General features: G+C 46.3%; 2 protein-coding genes across 2 annotated transcripts; one reads left to right on the top strand and one right to left on the bottom strand.

The window, feature by feature from the left end:
- The first annotated feature begins 42 nt into the window (after positions 1 to 42).
- On the top strand, positions 43 to 1,965 carry COPS9 (COP9 signalosome subunit 9). Its single transcript, XM_053986766.1, has 3 exons — positions 43 to 190; positions 261 to 333; positions 1,663 to 1,965. The coding sequence occupies exons 1-3, from the start codon at positions 128 to 130 to the stop codon at positions 1,698 to 1,700; spliced, it is 174 nt and encodes a 57-aa protein (XP_053842741.1). The 5' UTR covers positions 43 to 127; the 3' UTR covers positions 1,701 to 1,965.
- Positions 1,966 to 8,911: 6,946 nt separating this feature from the next.
- Positions 8,912 to 15,154, bottom strand: ADIPOQ (adiponectin, C1Q and collagen domain containing). The gene is given in 4 exon segments (XM_053986220.1): positions 8,912 to 10,722; positions 11,106 to 11,325; positions 14,851 to 14,924; positions 14,927 to 15,154. Coding segments are annotated over 4 exon segments (861 nt in total). The 5' UTR covers positions 14,967 to 15,154; the 3' UTR covers positions 8,912 to 10,195.
- Between the last annotated feature and the right edge of the window lie 1,562 nt (positions 15,155 to 16,716).

Here is a 16,716-nt window from a genome sequence, read left to right as displayed (position 1 = left end):
GGGGCGGGGTGAGCAAGATGGCGGCCTCCATTGCTGGTCGCCATGGCGACGGCGCGGCCCCTCTCGGGGGCGGCCATTGGGCACGGCTCTGCCGCGGCGGCGGAAGTGACGGCGCGGAGGGGCCGCCATGAAGCCGGCGGTGGACGAGATGTTCCCTGAGGGTGCCGGCCCTTACGTGGACCTGGATGAGGTGAGGCGGGTGCTCCGGTGCCGCGGCTGCGGCGCCGCGGTGCGGAGGCGCTCAGCGGCTGCTTTCGCAGGCAGGGGGAAGCACGGGGCTGCTGATGGATCTGGCCGCCAACGAGAAAGCGGTGCACGCCGACTTTTTCAACGGTAAGGACCGCCGTGCTCCCGAGGGTGTCTCAACAAGCCTCGCCTGGCTTCTCTCTCGTGGCTTAGGTGCCTGGTGGTCGCTAACCTTGTCGCTAACCACATCTCTGGGGAGCGGTGATGCAGGTGCGAGCGGTGAAACGCGGGGTTTTCCTCTCCCCGGAGTTTTAGCATGTTAATCGCTGCAAGGGAAAATACCTTGGTCCGTTCCCATAACAGATAGCTTATGTTAAACAGTGCAAATACATGTAAAAATGTTAGCTTCTCTGGACATTCTGTTCCAGTGCCTCAGCACCCTTCTCAGGGAAGAATTTTTTTCAAATCCCTGAACCTACATCCTGTGAGTTTGAAGTCATTGCCCCTTGTGCTGCCACTCCAGGCCCTTGTAAATAGTCTCTCAGTCTTTCTCGTAGGCTCCCTCAGGTACTGAAAGGCTGCAGTTAGGCCACCCTGAAGCTTCTCTTTTCCACGCTGAACAATGCCAATTCTCTCAGCCTATATGTAAGTATTTACAGCTGCTTTGAGAGAGAGGAGCTACGTAGCAGGCCACGTAGGGATAGAATATACAACACTGTGCTGCACTTGGTTGCTAAAGGGGTCTTTATGCTTCTGAGGAAATGCATTTAGACATTGCAACAGTGAGTTTTATATGTTATTAAATCTTGCAGAGGCAGTGTTAATATCACAAACTGGTGTTAATTCCACAATAAAGTATATTTCTCATTTTGCTCAAGACATGGAACACAGGAGAGAAAGGCAGTTCTGCTCTCAGCAGTTGTGGGGACACCCTGTTGGAGCCAGCATATTCAGGAGTAACTATTTCCATCTATTTCTATCATCACTCTGTGGCATTGTGTTCCATTGGTAGTTCAGGGCTCTTCTAAATGAGGATTCATTCTCAGTTCATTGTAGGTTCTTGTAAATTGCCTTCTATAAGAATAAACACTGTGTTCAGTTAGGTGAATAGTTAATGTTCAGTATACAAAGAAGATGCAAGGCTGAGTAGTTAGGAGTAATTCCAAATGTGACTGGAACCATTTCACTACTGGGAGATGTGTTCTGAGACAAATGTTATTGACACCTTTAAAACAATTAGATGGTTTGGGGGAAGAGGTATTTAACACAAATCCCAATTTGTTAATCTGCAAATTCATCACCCTGATGCTACATTTCTAATAACTGATGGTGTGCAGTAACTCTGACTCTCTGAATTCATTCAGAGAAGTCATTCTTTATTTCTGTCCTTAATCCAAGGAACAAATACTGTACTTGCATGTGCATTTGTAACACTGCAACTCCTGAGGTTGATTTTTGTCTTGTTTTCCTGACTAGATTTTGAAGATCTCTTTGATGACGATGACATCCAGTGAACTTAGTTGTGCAGCAGAGCTGAGATGTGGATTTTTCTCCAGGATCGCCTGTGCAGTCCATTATTTATTAAATTAATCAAAATGGGGAAATCACAGAGGGGGGAAGAAAGCCTGGATAAGCTGCTTGGGGAATATGAAAACCAGATGGTTAAAGGTAACTAAGGAGTGAAGCATGCACTGTTATTTCTAGGAAGCTGTGTGTAGATTTTCCTGGAATTTTCATTTGCTGATGTGCTTGTTGAATAAAATACTGAAGAAACAGTCATCTCTCTGGCTTGTAAAAGTAGAAATTGCTGTCTTCTCAGCTTCCTTAGAGTGATTATTTTGGTATTAAATAATTCACTGTTGCTTTTGGATATTCCATAAAAGATATGCAGTAGGGCACGTGCTGCCCAGAAAAGTTTGGTCATCCCACAGTAAAGGATTGTTTCGGGATCAGATGGTTGCTTGTTCTGAATAATCCAACTCACCTGTTGGTCACACTGAGAAGAGTGTGGATTGTCTTTTGTTTCAAGACAGAGGACTACCATCAGCACTTCACTTTTAATTTAAGGAACACAGAAACAAAAAGTAACTTCACCTTGATATGCTAAGCAAAGCAATGTTCTGACCCTAGATTAGGGGAATGCTTGGATTTAAAAATATAATTACATTCTTGAAATTGCACTTGGTAGAAGAAGAGACCTAAAATTATTTTCTTTTCCTGCAGAAGCTAATGCATTTACTGGTCCTTAGAGGTACAGTGTATATGAACCAGGCTGTTGAAATACTAGTTCAGATTTTGACATAAGCTTTTCAGAACATATAAATGTTTCATTCTTACCCTTCAGTGACCAAACTGAATCTCAGATTGAAAGGAACAGGTGAGTTTTTAGTATATTTTTTTTAGAATCAGAGTGTAATCCTGTCCAATCTCAAATGCAATCTGTATTCTATAAATTGATCACAGAATAAATACTGTGACTGATCTTTCTTTAAACACTTCACACTACTTAAATTTTACCTGCAGTGAAACACTTTCATACCTCTGTCACATTTTTATTTCTTTAGTTTGCCTTGAAAAAAGGAAATCTTAAATCTTAGAGTAACTCTTCCAACCAGTGAGTTTAAAAATGTAAGCACAACAAACCCAGGAGGATTTAGGTGGCTTTTGATCGTGCTGCTGTGGATTTCTGAAGAGCCTGTGTTTCATCGTGCAGTGTGCTGTAAATCACCACTCTGACATGTTCTCTGCTTGGTGCCTGACATTGTGCTGTGTCCCTGGAGGAACAGCCTTGCTCAGGCAGTGGCCTTTCCTTTTTAGTGCTTGTTCTGCTGAGAGCCTGGGCTTTCCAGTTTTCCTCAATGAGACCAAGGTAAAACAATTTGAGTGGTGGCAAATGGGCTGGGACTGACTCAGGCCTTGGTGCTGTGCTTTCTCCAAACTATGTTTTGAGAAATGAGTTGCTGCCAGGAAATAGAGGCACCATTTTGGGTAGGTGCAAAAGATGAAATAAAACTCAAGAAGCAATTCTCCTCCTCTGCTCTTTTATCTACTTTTGCTGATTCCTCAATATGATTGGTTTTGGAATACATCCTTGTCAGTGTTTTGTAGATGCTTCTTTGTTTTTCATTTGCTTCCTTAAGTTGTAAGGAACTTGAGCTTTAAGTTTGATCACAGTAGCAGCAGTATATTCTGCGACAGAAACCCACCCTGAACAGGTGCTCTTCAGTATGGAAACCTCAGTGAACATTGGTTTGAAAGTGCTATTGGTGAGTGGTTCTGGTTGTGTAACATCTCACCTGACCAAAGCATGGAATTCTCTGTGGAACTGGGTAGAGGGCAGATGATGCTCCTGGGTCCAGCAGTTTTCATCCTGGTAGGATGTAACTACCCACTCAAGGTAGGTAGAGCTAACACCTTTTTGTGAAGATTTCCAGAAACTCAGGGTTCACGTAGAAAAGCAGCATCAGTAGTACTGCTGGCACCTGGGGGGGTGTATGTGTGTCTCTGGGGAGGGAACTTCATCTGTGCAGTGTTTAAATAAAAGCGTTTGAGTTAATCAAAGTCCTTAAGCTGTGGAAAACTCTGGAATCTCACGAACTGCCTGGGTGTGCAGGTAATGCTTCTCTGGCTGTAGCTACTGGGAGTACTGGGGGTTCTTGGGTATTCCCAGTCCTTCAGTCTGATACCTGTGTGGGTCTCCTGGGCTGGGATGAAATGAAGAGAGTTGGGATATTACCAAACATGCATCTTGGAGCTGTCTGCAGTGCGAATTTCCCTCCTGCACAGTGAGAATGGGTGTGCATGACATCGTCTCTCCAAGGAGGACTGTCAGTGTGTTAAACTTCCATCAGGAGCTGTGGTTTGTTTGGATCCCTGCTGGAACAGTGGTAGATGAAGAACAAAATGCCCTTCAGCTTCACATTGCTTCTGTGTTCCCATTTGTCCCATTTGGTCCAATTAGTCTGGGGGCAATCAGCCTTTTGTCAAGCAATAATCACAAAATGTCAAAATCTGTAATAAAAATTGGTGTAAACAGCATTTGACTGCCTTGGCCAATTCATTTCTTGAGTTTTGATTCCTGTCCCTTTTGTGGAGATTGACACCTCTCATAAGAAGTGTTTCTTAGGGCACAAGGCTGTTTGAACAGCAATATGCACATATTTGTACTGATGTGTATTTGTTTATAAGTTGTTGGGTACTGCTGAGTGATTCAACATGCAAGTAAAGGCTCTAGTCTGAATAGTTTTGTGAATTGTCCCAGTGATTGCAGTGAGACAGCTGGCAATCCAGAAAGCTGAGACTTGGCAGGATGAGGTCCTAAGTGCTGAAATGCCTTAGAAGGGTGTAGCCAGTGGTGCAGCACAGATGAAAAGCAATTCCTTCCAAACACTTAAATATCAGCCTCTTCCCTTCATACTCTCAACAGGCCTCAGCTCTGTTTGCAGGGAACTGCAAACTGTCCTAGTGCATTCTCTGGAAATATAAATGGGCAATCTGTTTTGAGCTGAAAAGAATCTCCTCATTGTGAGGGAGAGAAAGTTGCCATGCTGAAGGGAAGCTGGCTGTCATCTGTGCATAATATTTCTGCAGTGCTGCTTCTGAGTTGGTTATCCAGTATCCAGGTTCCACTGCTCTTCCTATGAGCAGGAACAGGCAAGCTCAGACCTAGTGTGGCAATACTGGATTTCCTTGGTGGCTTTTTGCTGAGTAAACTTCCAGGGAATTAAAAGTTTTCCTTTTAATATTTTATTTCAGTAATTGAAGTGGAAGGTACTTTTCTTGATAAAGAAGGAATTCATTTAGATGAATAAATGGACTTCTTCCTGCTTCCCTGGGGTGTTGAGAAGCTGGCAGGCATCTTCCTACTCTCAATGTGCATTTGTTGAGCACATGAGAACATGCTGGGCAGATGACAGTGCTTCCCTGTTCCCTGTGAGTCCCTGTTGGTGATGGGGCTGGAATGCCAGTGTCACATCAGGGATATTTGGAAAAGCACAATGCAAGTCAGTCCTCGGCACCAGGGGTGGCTTTGAGCATGAAGATTTGCTTCTATGTTTTTGCTTTCAAGTTTATTTTTTGAGTTTGCCTTTTATATTTGTTCCAGTTGGCCTTTGACAAGCAGCAGGGTAAGAATCGTGACCCATGTTACAAAACTTTTATTCAAGCTTCTATAAGGAGTTCAGAGCAGAGGGAGACAGGAGCAGTGTCTTTTAAAGTGTCTTTTAAAATTCACAAATACAACTATTTTGTGAATGCTGCTTGTTTGTTTACGAAAACAAGTTTTAGGTAATCTTGTACGAACTCATTTAAACTTAAAGCCTCCTGGAAAAAAAGCACTCTATTTGGAATATTGTGAATAAACAGATGCACAGCTGAGGATGTTGTATATGAGGTGGGTGACGGGGCAAGGGGATATGGATTGCCAAGGGAATGTGGCAAAGTATCCCTGCTGCTGACAGGAGCTGCTCCCCCCAGCTGGGGATGCTTTGGCGAGGGCACTTCAGAGGGGACTCCTGCCATGGGACAGTGGCTCTGTCCTGTCAGAGCTTCCTGCTCAGGGCGTGCTCAGCTCCCAGTGCAGCTCGCTGAGCAGTGTCCTGCTGTGACCTTCTGGTCTCCTGCTGCTCTGGAGCTGCCTCTGCAGGGCTGGGGTACAGGTGCTGTGGTGTGAGAATCACCTTCCCTGTGCTGTGCTCTTGCGGGATGGCAGATCCACCTTGGCCTTACAACACTTGCCAAAACATGGAACAGAACTAGAATGGCTTCTCTGGAAATCCCTGTCAAGGAGCAGAGAAGCTGTGCTGTCCTGACTCTTTACGCAGAGCTCCACTTTCACAGACGCCCAGGTTTTCTGAGGGAGCTGGGTGTGTTGGTTCATACCCGCTGTCCTTCCCTGCCTGACTCCAGAAGGGATTGTCTTCAAGTGTGATTGTCTCCAGAAGAGATTATCTTCAAGTGTGATCTCTCTGCCTCCATCCCTGATGTCTCTCCATAAATCTGACCTGCTTTGATGAGAGGGATTCTACAGATTGCCTTGAGGGTGGGAATCTCTACAGGAAGAAATAGATATTGACATTTAATGCTTCCATTTCATTGGAAGAAAACCTTTCACCTGGATTGGCTGGAGGGTAATGAACTCTTATCCATGTAAGGAAGTTTCCCGGTGTTCTCAAAGAGCAGTGGGCTGGGCTGATCATCCCAGGATGAGCTAAGGGTGGGTTTCTTGTTTTACAGTCCCATGGAGACTGAGTCTTTTCATCAGGTAACCTACACCCAGCACAAATACAGTCAGAGAAACATGTGGCAGCCTGGGCATGCTCTGGTTTCCTGCACAGTATTTCAGAGATTTTAAATCTGATGGCATTTCTGGTATGGAAGAAGAGTGGCTGATTAGCCAAATGTCAGACTTGATCCTAATCTGTCTGCCTGCTTCCATGATGAAAACCCTCTAGTGAGTTTTTACTTCAGGAATGCAGGTCTTGCAAGCAATTTATCTTTTTCTTGTAGCTCTTCATGGTTTAGTGCAGCTGCTATTTGTATTCCAATTAATTACTGGCACAAGTGATTACACAGGGTTGAAGTACAATTAGGACCAGCCTATAATTGTGTTTGAAAGGGCTATGGATGCTTTTACAGATGGTTTCCCTGCTGGATGAGACTGGTCAGTCTCTCCAGCTGTCTCCAGCTGTCTTCAGCTTTTCATGTTACTTCTCCCCAATTGTTAGTGCACTGACTTCAGTCTTTCATTGGGGAGTGTTCTTGCTTTCTGCCTCTTAGAGTACATTAGCTTCTAAATGGAAAAGCATCCATTTAAACCTGCCAGAGAGGCAGTAAATAGTGAGATGTAACTTTGTACAAGGCATCTGCTGTCAGGATTGAATAAAAACCACAAACTAAAACACTTAAATTTGTTGGAGAGCAGGTGATTCTGTGCCCTCTCAGTATGCCAGTGTTGTTCTTGCTTTTTTCTTACCAGATAATTGTGTGTCCGATGCAGTGTGATCCTCAGGAGCAGTCCAGGCCTTGGAGATGTGCCTGTGTTGGCCAGGTTGTCCCCTCCCATGGGTTTATGAAGCATGGAGGGATAGTAAAACCACAACTCCATCATGGAAAAAGGCTGGATTCCTTAGGAACTCCCCTGAGCTCATCCCCCAGGACCTCATTATCTCCCCCAAGCCCTGTTTGCAGTTCTTCCTTGAAAGCAGCCCAAGGCCAGCATGGTGCCCTGCAGTTCCCTGTGCATGGTCAGCCTGGCCATGTGCCCCTGATGTGGCAGAGCTGGTGAGGTGGAGGTCTAATATCCATCCTACATGCAGGAATTTGGAGGTGCTGGGCCATAAGGACTCCCCAGGGTGATTGGTGGCCATGCTCAGCTGCTGCTCCCAAAGCTTGTCAGCACATTTTGGCTGGCTGAGACCCCCATGCAGACCCCCTGCAAGGGCTGGGCAGCTTCAGGAGGCAGGAACAGAGGGGAAAGGGCAGCTGTGGGGCTGCAGTGGGGCAGAGGTGGGGGTGCTTCGCTGCCTGCCCTGTGTCTGTGCTTGCTTCCTTGATGGACTGAGACTCTGTTGGGAGCAGTTGCCTTCTAAGAGAGACGGGAGGTGGCTTAAACTGGAATCTGGTGCCTGCTGGGAAAGTCTGAGCTGAGCAAAAATCTTACAGAGATTTGAGGTGAAAGGCTTCTTAAAACAGTCCCAATCCCTACAGGGAGGGTTTTGGCCCCAGTTTCCATGGTGGGTGTTTGCCTTGGGCTGCTCTTTGCTGGGATTTGAGGTGCCTGGCTGGGACGTGCATGGGCAATACAGGCACTCTCCTGGAGTGTCGTGGTGAAGCTGCAGTTCAGTATTTGTGTCTGTGAGAAGGGGGAAGAGTCAGTACATGGAACAGCAGTGCCTTAATGACTTTCTTTAACATTTTTCCCAAGGTCTGAGCCTGATTGTTGGTGTACTGGATAAAGCTGTTAGTATGTTTGCTCCCGCTGCATGGCAGCAATGAAAGCAATCGTTTGTTTTGGCTCCCTCTTGGGAACTGGTCTTTAAACTTGTATAGCCTCCTAATGTTTACCCCAAATGCCTCTTAGTACTCTGGCTGTTTCAATTTTCCCTGCCTTCTGAAGATCCATCTGAAAACATTTGAGAAAAACAGTGCAAAAGCTCTGACTTGCTCCTTTCAATTTAAGCCTCTTATGCCATTTGATCCAGCAAATGCTGCATTTTTAAATCTCCTTTTTTTATGGATGTCTGGGTTTTTTTTACCTTTGCCCTGTTCCCTTCCCATTAATTCCCATGATAAGAGCAGGGCTTTTCCCAGCTCACTGAATTTAGCATGGCCAGATTGAGCATCAGTTTCACCCTTGCTAAATCCAGTGTGCTTGAAGCCTTCAGGGCCAGCAGAGGCCCTCGCTCTGGATGGCCTCTGCTGGATTCAGGGTATTTGGTTGGGGAAATAGTGTAAAAACAGAGCTCACCTTACCCAAAAAGGATGCAATACAGTGTAAGGTGGTGAGATGCTGAAGCCTTGATAAATTGTAGAGTGTGGAGTGTTTCTTGAGAAAGCAAAATGGGGATATTCCTGTGTTTGCCAGCCTATGGTGCCTCCACCTTGCTGGGACAAAAAAAAAAAAAAAAATCCTGGGATGCCTGGTGAGGCTAGGACTTTCTTCAAGTCCTTCCCAACAATACACACAAAAAAAATGTGGAAACATTCTCATAGAGAGAGCTTTTTATTTTTTTTTTTTTTTTTTTTTTTATTTGCAGTGTGGTAATTCACTGGAGTGTGGAAAATGATGTTGCAAGTAATTTCAGTTGAAGCTCTTAATGCTGTTTTGTGCTTGTAATACTGCATTAGCTCTGATCTGTGTTAGCTTGCTCTGAAGCTTAGTAGCAGGAGTCTTCTTTGAAAGTATCTGAGAAACCATCAAATCCTCTTTTAGCTAAAAGTCAAGTGAGCTCCTTGGAGAGCAGTTTGATGGGATTAACACAAATTCCAGCCTTAACACTCTTCTGCATTCAGGTAACCTTGCCCAAAGCTGGGGCAGGGATGGGAGTGTTCATCCCAGGAGCCCACTCCATATGGGAGGCTTCAGCACCACCTGAAGCTCTGCCTGGTGGGCAAACCATGGCTACTGGCACACTTAGGGTCTGGAAAAATACAAACACAGCTGATAGATCTCAACTTCTGGCTGCACCTGGGAGCTGTTTGGAGGGGAGATGGGACAGGATCTTTGTGGTCACCTCAGGACCCCTGAAACCACACAGTCAGTGAGTGGTTTTTGTTGTGTGGCTTCACCGGTGCTCACAAGGCTTCTCAGATAAATCACAACAGAAGATCCCTGCCCTAAACTAGCCTGCTGTCTGCATTAGAGATAACAGTAGGGGATAAACATAAAAAGGAAATCAAAGGATTAAAATCAGTGGATGTTAATAACCTGAATATATTCAAAGATCTGGGCTGAAAAAAGGGAGACAACAAACCAGGAGTGGAAGTCAAAGGCCCTAATAAGTGGGAGTTACATAAAATTGAGCCATCTGTTCCAGCTGAAAACAAGAGCACTCTGCTTTTGTGAGTAGTATTTTCCCTCTTCTACTCAAACTTTAAAATGCTGACTAAAATTTCTACAATTGGTTTAGATGGATTTAGGTGGCTAAAAAGGGGAAATTTAGAATGTCATATTTAAATGCAACCAATTTTTGTCTTCTCACTTTTAAATTTAAAGGAAGTTTAAGCCATGTTGAGAGTTTTTCATGACATGGTAGGAGTGGTATTTGACTTTGGGCTGAGGCTTCCACAGGAAAGCAAGAGCAGAGGTAGGAGTGAACTCTTGTTTCCATGGAAGTACTGGTATGATCTCAGTGATTTCACAGGAGAAAGAGTACCCCCTTGGCAGTCGTTGCCCTTGCAAAAGGCAATTTTCTGGTAAATACATAATAGCTATAGCGCCAGTGCCCCAGGACACATCTAGGGTGAAGCCACCCGAGCCATCCTCCTTTCCCATGCAGCACCCCCTACTTTAGTAGTTATCTGGGTCAGGGTACAGGAGGAAGCCCATGAAAGTGGAATCGTTGAGGTTGTCAGCATAGACCCCATTTTTGTCCCCGTTCCCGTACACCTGGAGCCAAACCTCGTCCCCGGAGCTGAGGTGCAGCAGGACAGAGCCGCTGGCTTGGTCCACGTTGTTGTTCTGGAACTGGTCGTAGGTGAAGATCACGGCCTTGTCCTTCCTGTAGAGGCTGACCTTGACATCCGACAGGTAGACCGTGAGGTGGTAGGCGAAGAAGTAGGTGCCGGGCACGTTGCAGAGGAACTTGCCCGTGCTGGGGTCGTAGTGGCCCTGCTCATTGTAGAAGATCTTGCTGAAGCGGATGGGGACGTTGGGGGCAGGGCTTCGCTCCGTCAGCCCCACGCTGAAGGCAGAGCGGTGCACAAAAGCATCTTTGCCCTTCTGCCCTGGGATTCCAGGACTTCCAGGAGATCCGGGGGGTCCGGGAAAGCCTCGGCTTCCTACTGGGCCCGGTTCACCTTTGGGACCTGCCGGACCTGCAGGACAGAGTGGGGTCTGGCAGTTCTGCTTGCACTGTGTTGGAAGCTGCTGCTGAAATGCAGAGGGGGCTGTGGCGTGAGCCCTGATCGGCAGCACAGAGCCGAGGAAGGGCTCAGGGACCTCAAGAGTCCCCAGGGGCTGAGGCAGCGAGTGGAAACCCTGCTCACCCCCACTCTGGCTGTGTGCAGAGCTGCTGGGAGCAGCATGTCAGAAAAAAACATCATTAACTGGGGAAAAAAAACCCTGCACCAAACTCTTTGACTTGGGTTTTGGAATCTCCACCCCAGGAGACAATCAAAAACCAACTGTATAAAGATCAGACATGGACCCACCAGACATGAAACCTCGAGCAATGACATACCACCTGCTCCTCACCAACCTTCGTCTCCTTTATCTCCCTTGAGTCCATCTCTTCCATCTTTCCCATCCCGGCCAGGGACACCATTGTGGCCAGGGTAGCCGGGTGCTCCTCCCATCCAATTGGCACATGGCATTTTGGGGTCAGGCTGGGTGTCCTGGGCAGCCACCCCTGCGGAGTGGGGGGCCAGCAGCAGCAACGAGCACAGTAGGAACCCTGCCAGGCCCCTCATCGCTGGTTCCTGATGTGGACAATTGCTTTGTTAACTTTAAAGGTTAATAGAGAAAAAAAAGTGAACACTCTTCCCCCCCATCCCCCAAATAAGGCACAAAAGACTAAAACTGAGTCTGCACATCTGAAGGAAAGCAGTTTGTGCTACTGGTGTGAGCTCCATGAGCCAAGCTGGACCCCTGGGGCATGGCCAGAGCAGAGAGGAGCAAGCACCAGCTACTCCCCCAGCCCTCTCAGGCTCTGTGCTCAGGCACAGATGTTTCAGGACCGGCAATGGTGATGCCAGGGTATCTGTGGTTGATCTCCTTGCAAAGCTCTGCTCAATTAGCCACAGAAAGCCCTGACTCCTGCCTGGGTGAGTGAGCAGCCGATGGGAGGCAGGGGTCTGGCAGAGGTTGTCTCAAACCCTCTACAGCCTTAAAGCCAGGCAAGGTGGGTTCTCACTGCACGTACAGCCTGCTCACCTGGGTCTACCTAACATGAACAGAAACCACAGCCAGGCTTCCCAGCTTCCCTGAGCCACAGTATGAAATGATGATACTGGAGTTTCTTCCATCTGAATTGTTTTTTGATTATGGGAAGACAAATTGTGCAGTGTTTAGGCACTGTAGGATTGCATTTCTCTTTAATCTGGCTGCTTTGCTGGTCAGAGCAATTAGTGCAGCTGCCCAAAACCAGGTTGGTGGTGACACCCTGCTGTCAGCCTGGCTTTGTTCTGTGCTCCCAGCCCCTGGTGGGCTTTGAGTCAGGTTTTTATAACACAAGATATTTTAAAATTACTGTTGTTGTGTTATACTGCTCCCTGGGCAGGGTTTATACTCTGGAACAGTAGAGGTATCCTGTTAGGAGCATTGTAAGTGGCATAATAAGCAATAAAAAGTGAGCAACAGCATGGCAATTAGAGTCCTTTAGCTCTGTAATTTTCAAGAAAAATAATATTTTGGAGCAATTTCTTTGCAGGCTAGATTTTCCTAGGCGATGTCGTATTTTAAATAATGTCTTATTAGCTCTGGTGTAATTGCTTCAAAGGAAGCTAAAGAAATGTGCTCGTTTTAGCTAGGGCAGAGTTTTCTCTGTCGTGGGTGGCATATGTTGTGGTTTGGATTTGTGCTGAACACAGGGCTGATAACACAGGGGTGTTTTGGTTATTGCTGAGCACTGCTTGCACAGTGTCCAGGCTTTTTCTGCTCTTCACCCCACCAGTGAGGAGCCTGGGGGTGCACAAGGGGAGGGGACACAGCCAGGAGGGGACACAGCCAGGACAACTGACCCCAGCTGACCCGAGGGATATTCCAAACCATGGCATCATGCTCAGCTCTAAACCAGGGGTAAGGCTGGCCCCAGGCTGGCCAGGTATTGGTCAGTTGGTGCTGAGCAACTGTCTTCATTTGCATCACTTGTCTTTCTCTCTTTGTTATTTTCCTTTCCATTACAATTTCTTATTGTTATTATTACTATTTTATTTCAATTACGTTGTTGTTCTTATCTCTATCCATGAGTGTTCTCACTTTTAGCAGTGCAATTCTCTCTCCCCCATTCTGCTGTAGCAGGGGTGAGCGAGCGGCTCTGTGGGGCTCAGTTGCAAGCTGGGGTTAAACCACAATAGTAACAAAGAGGTTGCCATGATTTCAGTTTTTGCTGCAAAAAAAATATTGAGGATATTGAAGGGGCTTTGAAAAAAAAAAAATTAAAAGCTCTCTTTAATAGCTTTGGTGGGCAGTGGCTAACACCTAAAATCAGGAAACTTCCAAATCTGTGCCCACCCAGCCAGGCTCCAGCAATCCAGCAGCCACCCAGCACTCTGAGATGGGGCCAGTGCCTTGGCTTGGGGGCAGTTTTGGGGCTGAGGGTGCTGTGAGGTCCAGTGGGCACAGCGTGAGTCTTATGCAGTGTTCCTGTGTCCCTGCACTTTGGGAAGCGAAAGATCCCTTTGCAGCAAGGGATGTAGTGATTGTCCATGAGCCAGCGTGGAGCAGTGAAACTGATGTCTATAAATCCTGAAAGTGGCTTGGTTTGCTAAGCAAGGTATGCACAGTGATCACACCTTGTCATGCCCCAGTGGGACCCTTGTCCCCCTTGCCTGGGTCCCCTCCAGCTCAGGCACATGCATACCCTTCCAAAACCAGCACAGGCTGTGCTGTGTCAAAACATGGTGGTGATCCATAAAAATCTGGCTTAAAATTGTGTTTCTTGAGCTGTGTTTTGGTGATTTTGTTGGGGTTAGTTCTGCTTTCTGGTGCCCTGCCTAGAACTCAAATATCATCTCAATTTTAGTGGTGTTCCCCACAGCAAGGTCTTCTACTGGTGCAAAATAACCCCCTCCTGTAAGGTCACAAGCAGTGCAGGTGTGAGGAGCCAAAGCAGGGCTGCAGGGAAGCTTTTCTGGGGGCTGCCTGGCCAGTTTGCTCCAGAGGGCTCAGAGCCATGCCCTCCCCAGCATCAGTGCACACACATCACACACTCAGTGCTCTCCTTTGTCAGGAGAAAAGTGCTGTGATACACAAGGAAAGAACATCTTCCATCCCCACTGTTTAACTCAATCCCAGGTGATTTCTGTGCTTGAGAAGCCAAGCAGTTCTCTGGCATGTCTTACAAAGGGGAAGTTTTAAGCTGTGTCTACCAGATCTGAGCTTAAACTCTAGTTTAGAAGTGACATCCCTTTACTTGGTCTTTCCCATTTCCTTTTGGTTTTCCATCTGATGCTTAGCATCAGTTTAACATGAAATAATGTGCTATATTTGAATGTCAGTTGTACCTTTTGGACAAGAACTAGATGAGCAAGAAATAGAAGAGCTCTGTACTGCTGGTGGCTTTCAGTGATTGCCTTGGCAGCTGCTGTATTAAAAGCACATATGCGTTATATGAAGCTTATTCATTTATCAGCAGAAGCCACGGTAGCATCTGAGAACAATGCCATTCCTAAGGGCTACATAATGATTCAGAATTTAAACTTCAGATTGCAGAATATAAAACTATATACTCTAAGCCCCAAAACTTTCTGCGCAAAACAGACTGAAAAATCCATCTGTTTTCCCACTGGAGAATTTCCCTCAAAGGTTATTAACCAGGGCTTTGGCTTATGTCAAAGGTTTTTCTTTTTGTAATTCTCATAGTGTAGTTTTTGCTGATGTTCCAGAGGGCTCACACCTTAAATGTGGGTGGTGCAGGTTTCTGGTGAGGAACTGATGCTACTCAGGGAGATTTGGGCAAACCCAATCTTCCCTGGAGTCTTTGAGGAAAGAGGTGAATCGAAAGGTGCCAATGCAGTATTTACTGTTACAGCCCTGCAGTTTCTCACTGTTGCTTCTGACTGCTTTTTGATTTAGGAGTTCTGCTCTCTAAATAGTGTTTCCAAAAAGGGGAGCATGAATCTAATGGAGATCAGCTATTCTTGGTTTTAAATACTCTCTGGCTATTACAAGAATAACTCTGAGAAAGACAAATTCTTGCAAACAGAAAAGTCTGTCCAATTCAGCCCAAAAGAAGAGAAACTCCTGAACTTAGTAAGGAGGGGGAAAAAAAAAATCATGCTTACCAGCTGCTTTGAGTCCTGGTTGGCTTGCTGCAGTCTGTTTAGAGAATGAAGTCTGGCTATTGCATCGCTATCCTAAGGGCACGGGGAGCTGTCAGCTCAGACACTGCAGTTTCCATTTGCTATTGCGCATGCTGACCTAAAAGTTGGTTTTTCCCATTAATTTTTCCTGGACATAACTTAAGTTTTGGAACAGATATATAATCCACTGGGATAGCTTGTGAAGATGGCCTTACAGGGAAAAGATGGGTTTGGGAATTGGACAGGAACTGGAAGAGCAGTGGTTTGCTGGAGAGCCCGTGTGAGAGCTGCTCAGCCAGCTGTGCTTGTCCAGCACAGGCTGATGCTCTCTGCAAATTGGGAAATGCTTTAGTGGCTGGTGGAGAAAGTGTGTCCAGCTCACAGCAATCCACACACGTGGGGCTTTCAGTGTGTTAGTAAATGAATTATTGTGGAATAAGTTTGGGCTTCTCCTTTTAACTGTGAAAACCATTCCTGGAGGCTGGAGGCTGCTGCCACACCAAAGAAGGGCAAAGCTGCCTGAGGGGGAAGGCAGCACTGGGGGAAAGTTCCTTTTTAAGGCACCTAAGCATGTGCCAGCACTATTGTAAATGACTGCAGTAATTCCAGCCCTAGGGTGGTTTCCCACCTATCGAGCTTTTTGGCTTTAGGTCAAAACCAAGTCTCTTTCTCCCTGTATCTATCTCCTTCCCAAAGGAGGCTGAACCTTAGCTAGCAGAGGCGTTCCTCTGCAGCTGCTCTGAGGCAGTTCGAAGTTAGTTAGCTTGGCAAGCCTGAGTTCCCAAAATCATACCAGGAAAAATTTGTGTGATGTTGCAACTGGGCATGGGGAACTGGTGTGCTTGTGAGAGGGGAAACTCATTTGAGTGACTGCCAGTATTGGCTTGGCAGCATTCTGAATTGCTGAACTGTTTTCAAGACCTGGCTATCAGGAGGGACTAAAAAGATGCATATATGAGCGTATAAATAAATTTTTACATGTAAAGCTGGGAGTCGGCAAGAGTGGATTTTTAAGCCTGAGGAGAAGGTGCAGAAGGGAGGAGCCACAGGACAACTGCAAACTGCCTGCCTTGTTCTGGACAAGCCCTTAGTCCAGCATTAGAAGAATATTTGTAGTTTTTGTTGGATGATGGGTTTTTCATGCAATGTTGAGACTTAAAACAACCTCTCATGCAACCCCAGTAAATATCACAGTAGTCTAGTTGGATCTGTTTTGTTATAAATGTGATTTTCTAGGGCTACGTGGATTTGTGTGCGTGCAATGCCAGTGTTTCTGTCAAAGTCTCCTGAGTAATGAATGGAGGAGCAGGACCTTGGAACTGAAATTGGACCTGCTTTTGCTGTGGAGTGAGAGATTTTCAGCTGCCCCTGCCCCAGGTGTGAGAAAGACAAGGCTAGTTCCCCTGTCAACTTTTGGCTTGAGCCCCAAAATGTATGACTGGGATATTTGTTAGACTGCCAGGAGGTGAGGATTGGACCTGAGGTGTTTAACAGGTAGCACTGCAATTACCTCATGGTCTTTCAATTCAGTTGTCAGGGAAATACCACAGTGATACATTTTTCAGTGGTCCATCAAACATCTTCCTAAACATTATCCCTGCCCCGCAGAAGAGAGGTGGAAGAAGTTTATCTCTGGGGATACAACCAGCTGATACAACCCCTGGCACACTTGCTTGCGGTTATGTTGTGTTGCACACTTAGTTTGCAGGTTGGTGCTGGCTCCTGTTCCTGCTGCAGAGGGAGATCTTGTACAATCCAGAAAGCTGCTTCTGGCTTTGTGATAGAACAAATCAAATGCCTTTGGCTCGGCCACCAAATGTGGGCTGTCCTGGCAGTGCCCACAGCTGC

The sequence above is a fragment of the Vidua macroura genome, chromosome 10, assembly GCF_024509145.1.
Source record: "Vidua macroura isolate BioBank_ID:100142 chromosome 10, ASM2450914v1, whole genome shotgun sequence".
Taxonomy (NCBI): domain Eukaryota; kingdom Metazoa; phylum Chordata; class Aves; order Passeriformes; family Viduidae; genus Vidua; species Vidua macroura.
This window is presented reverse-complemented; position numbering and strand designations above follow the sequence as displayed.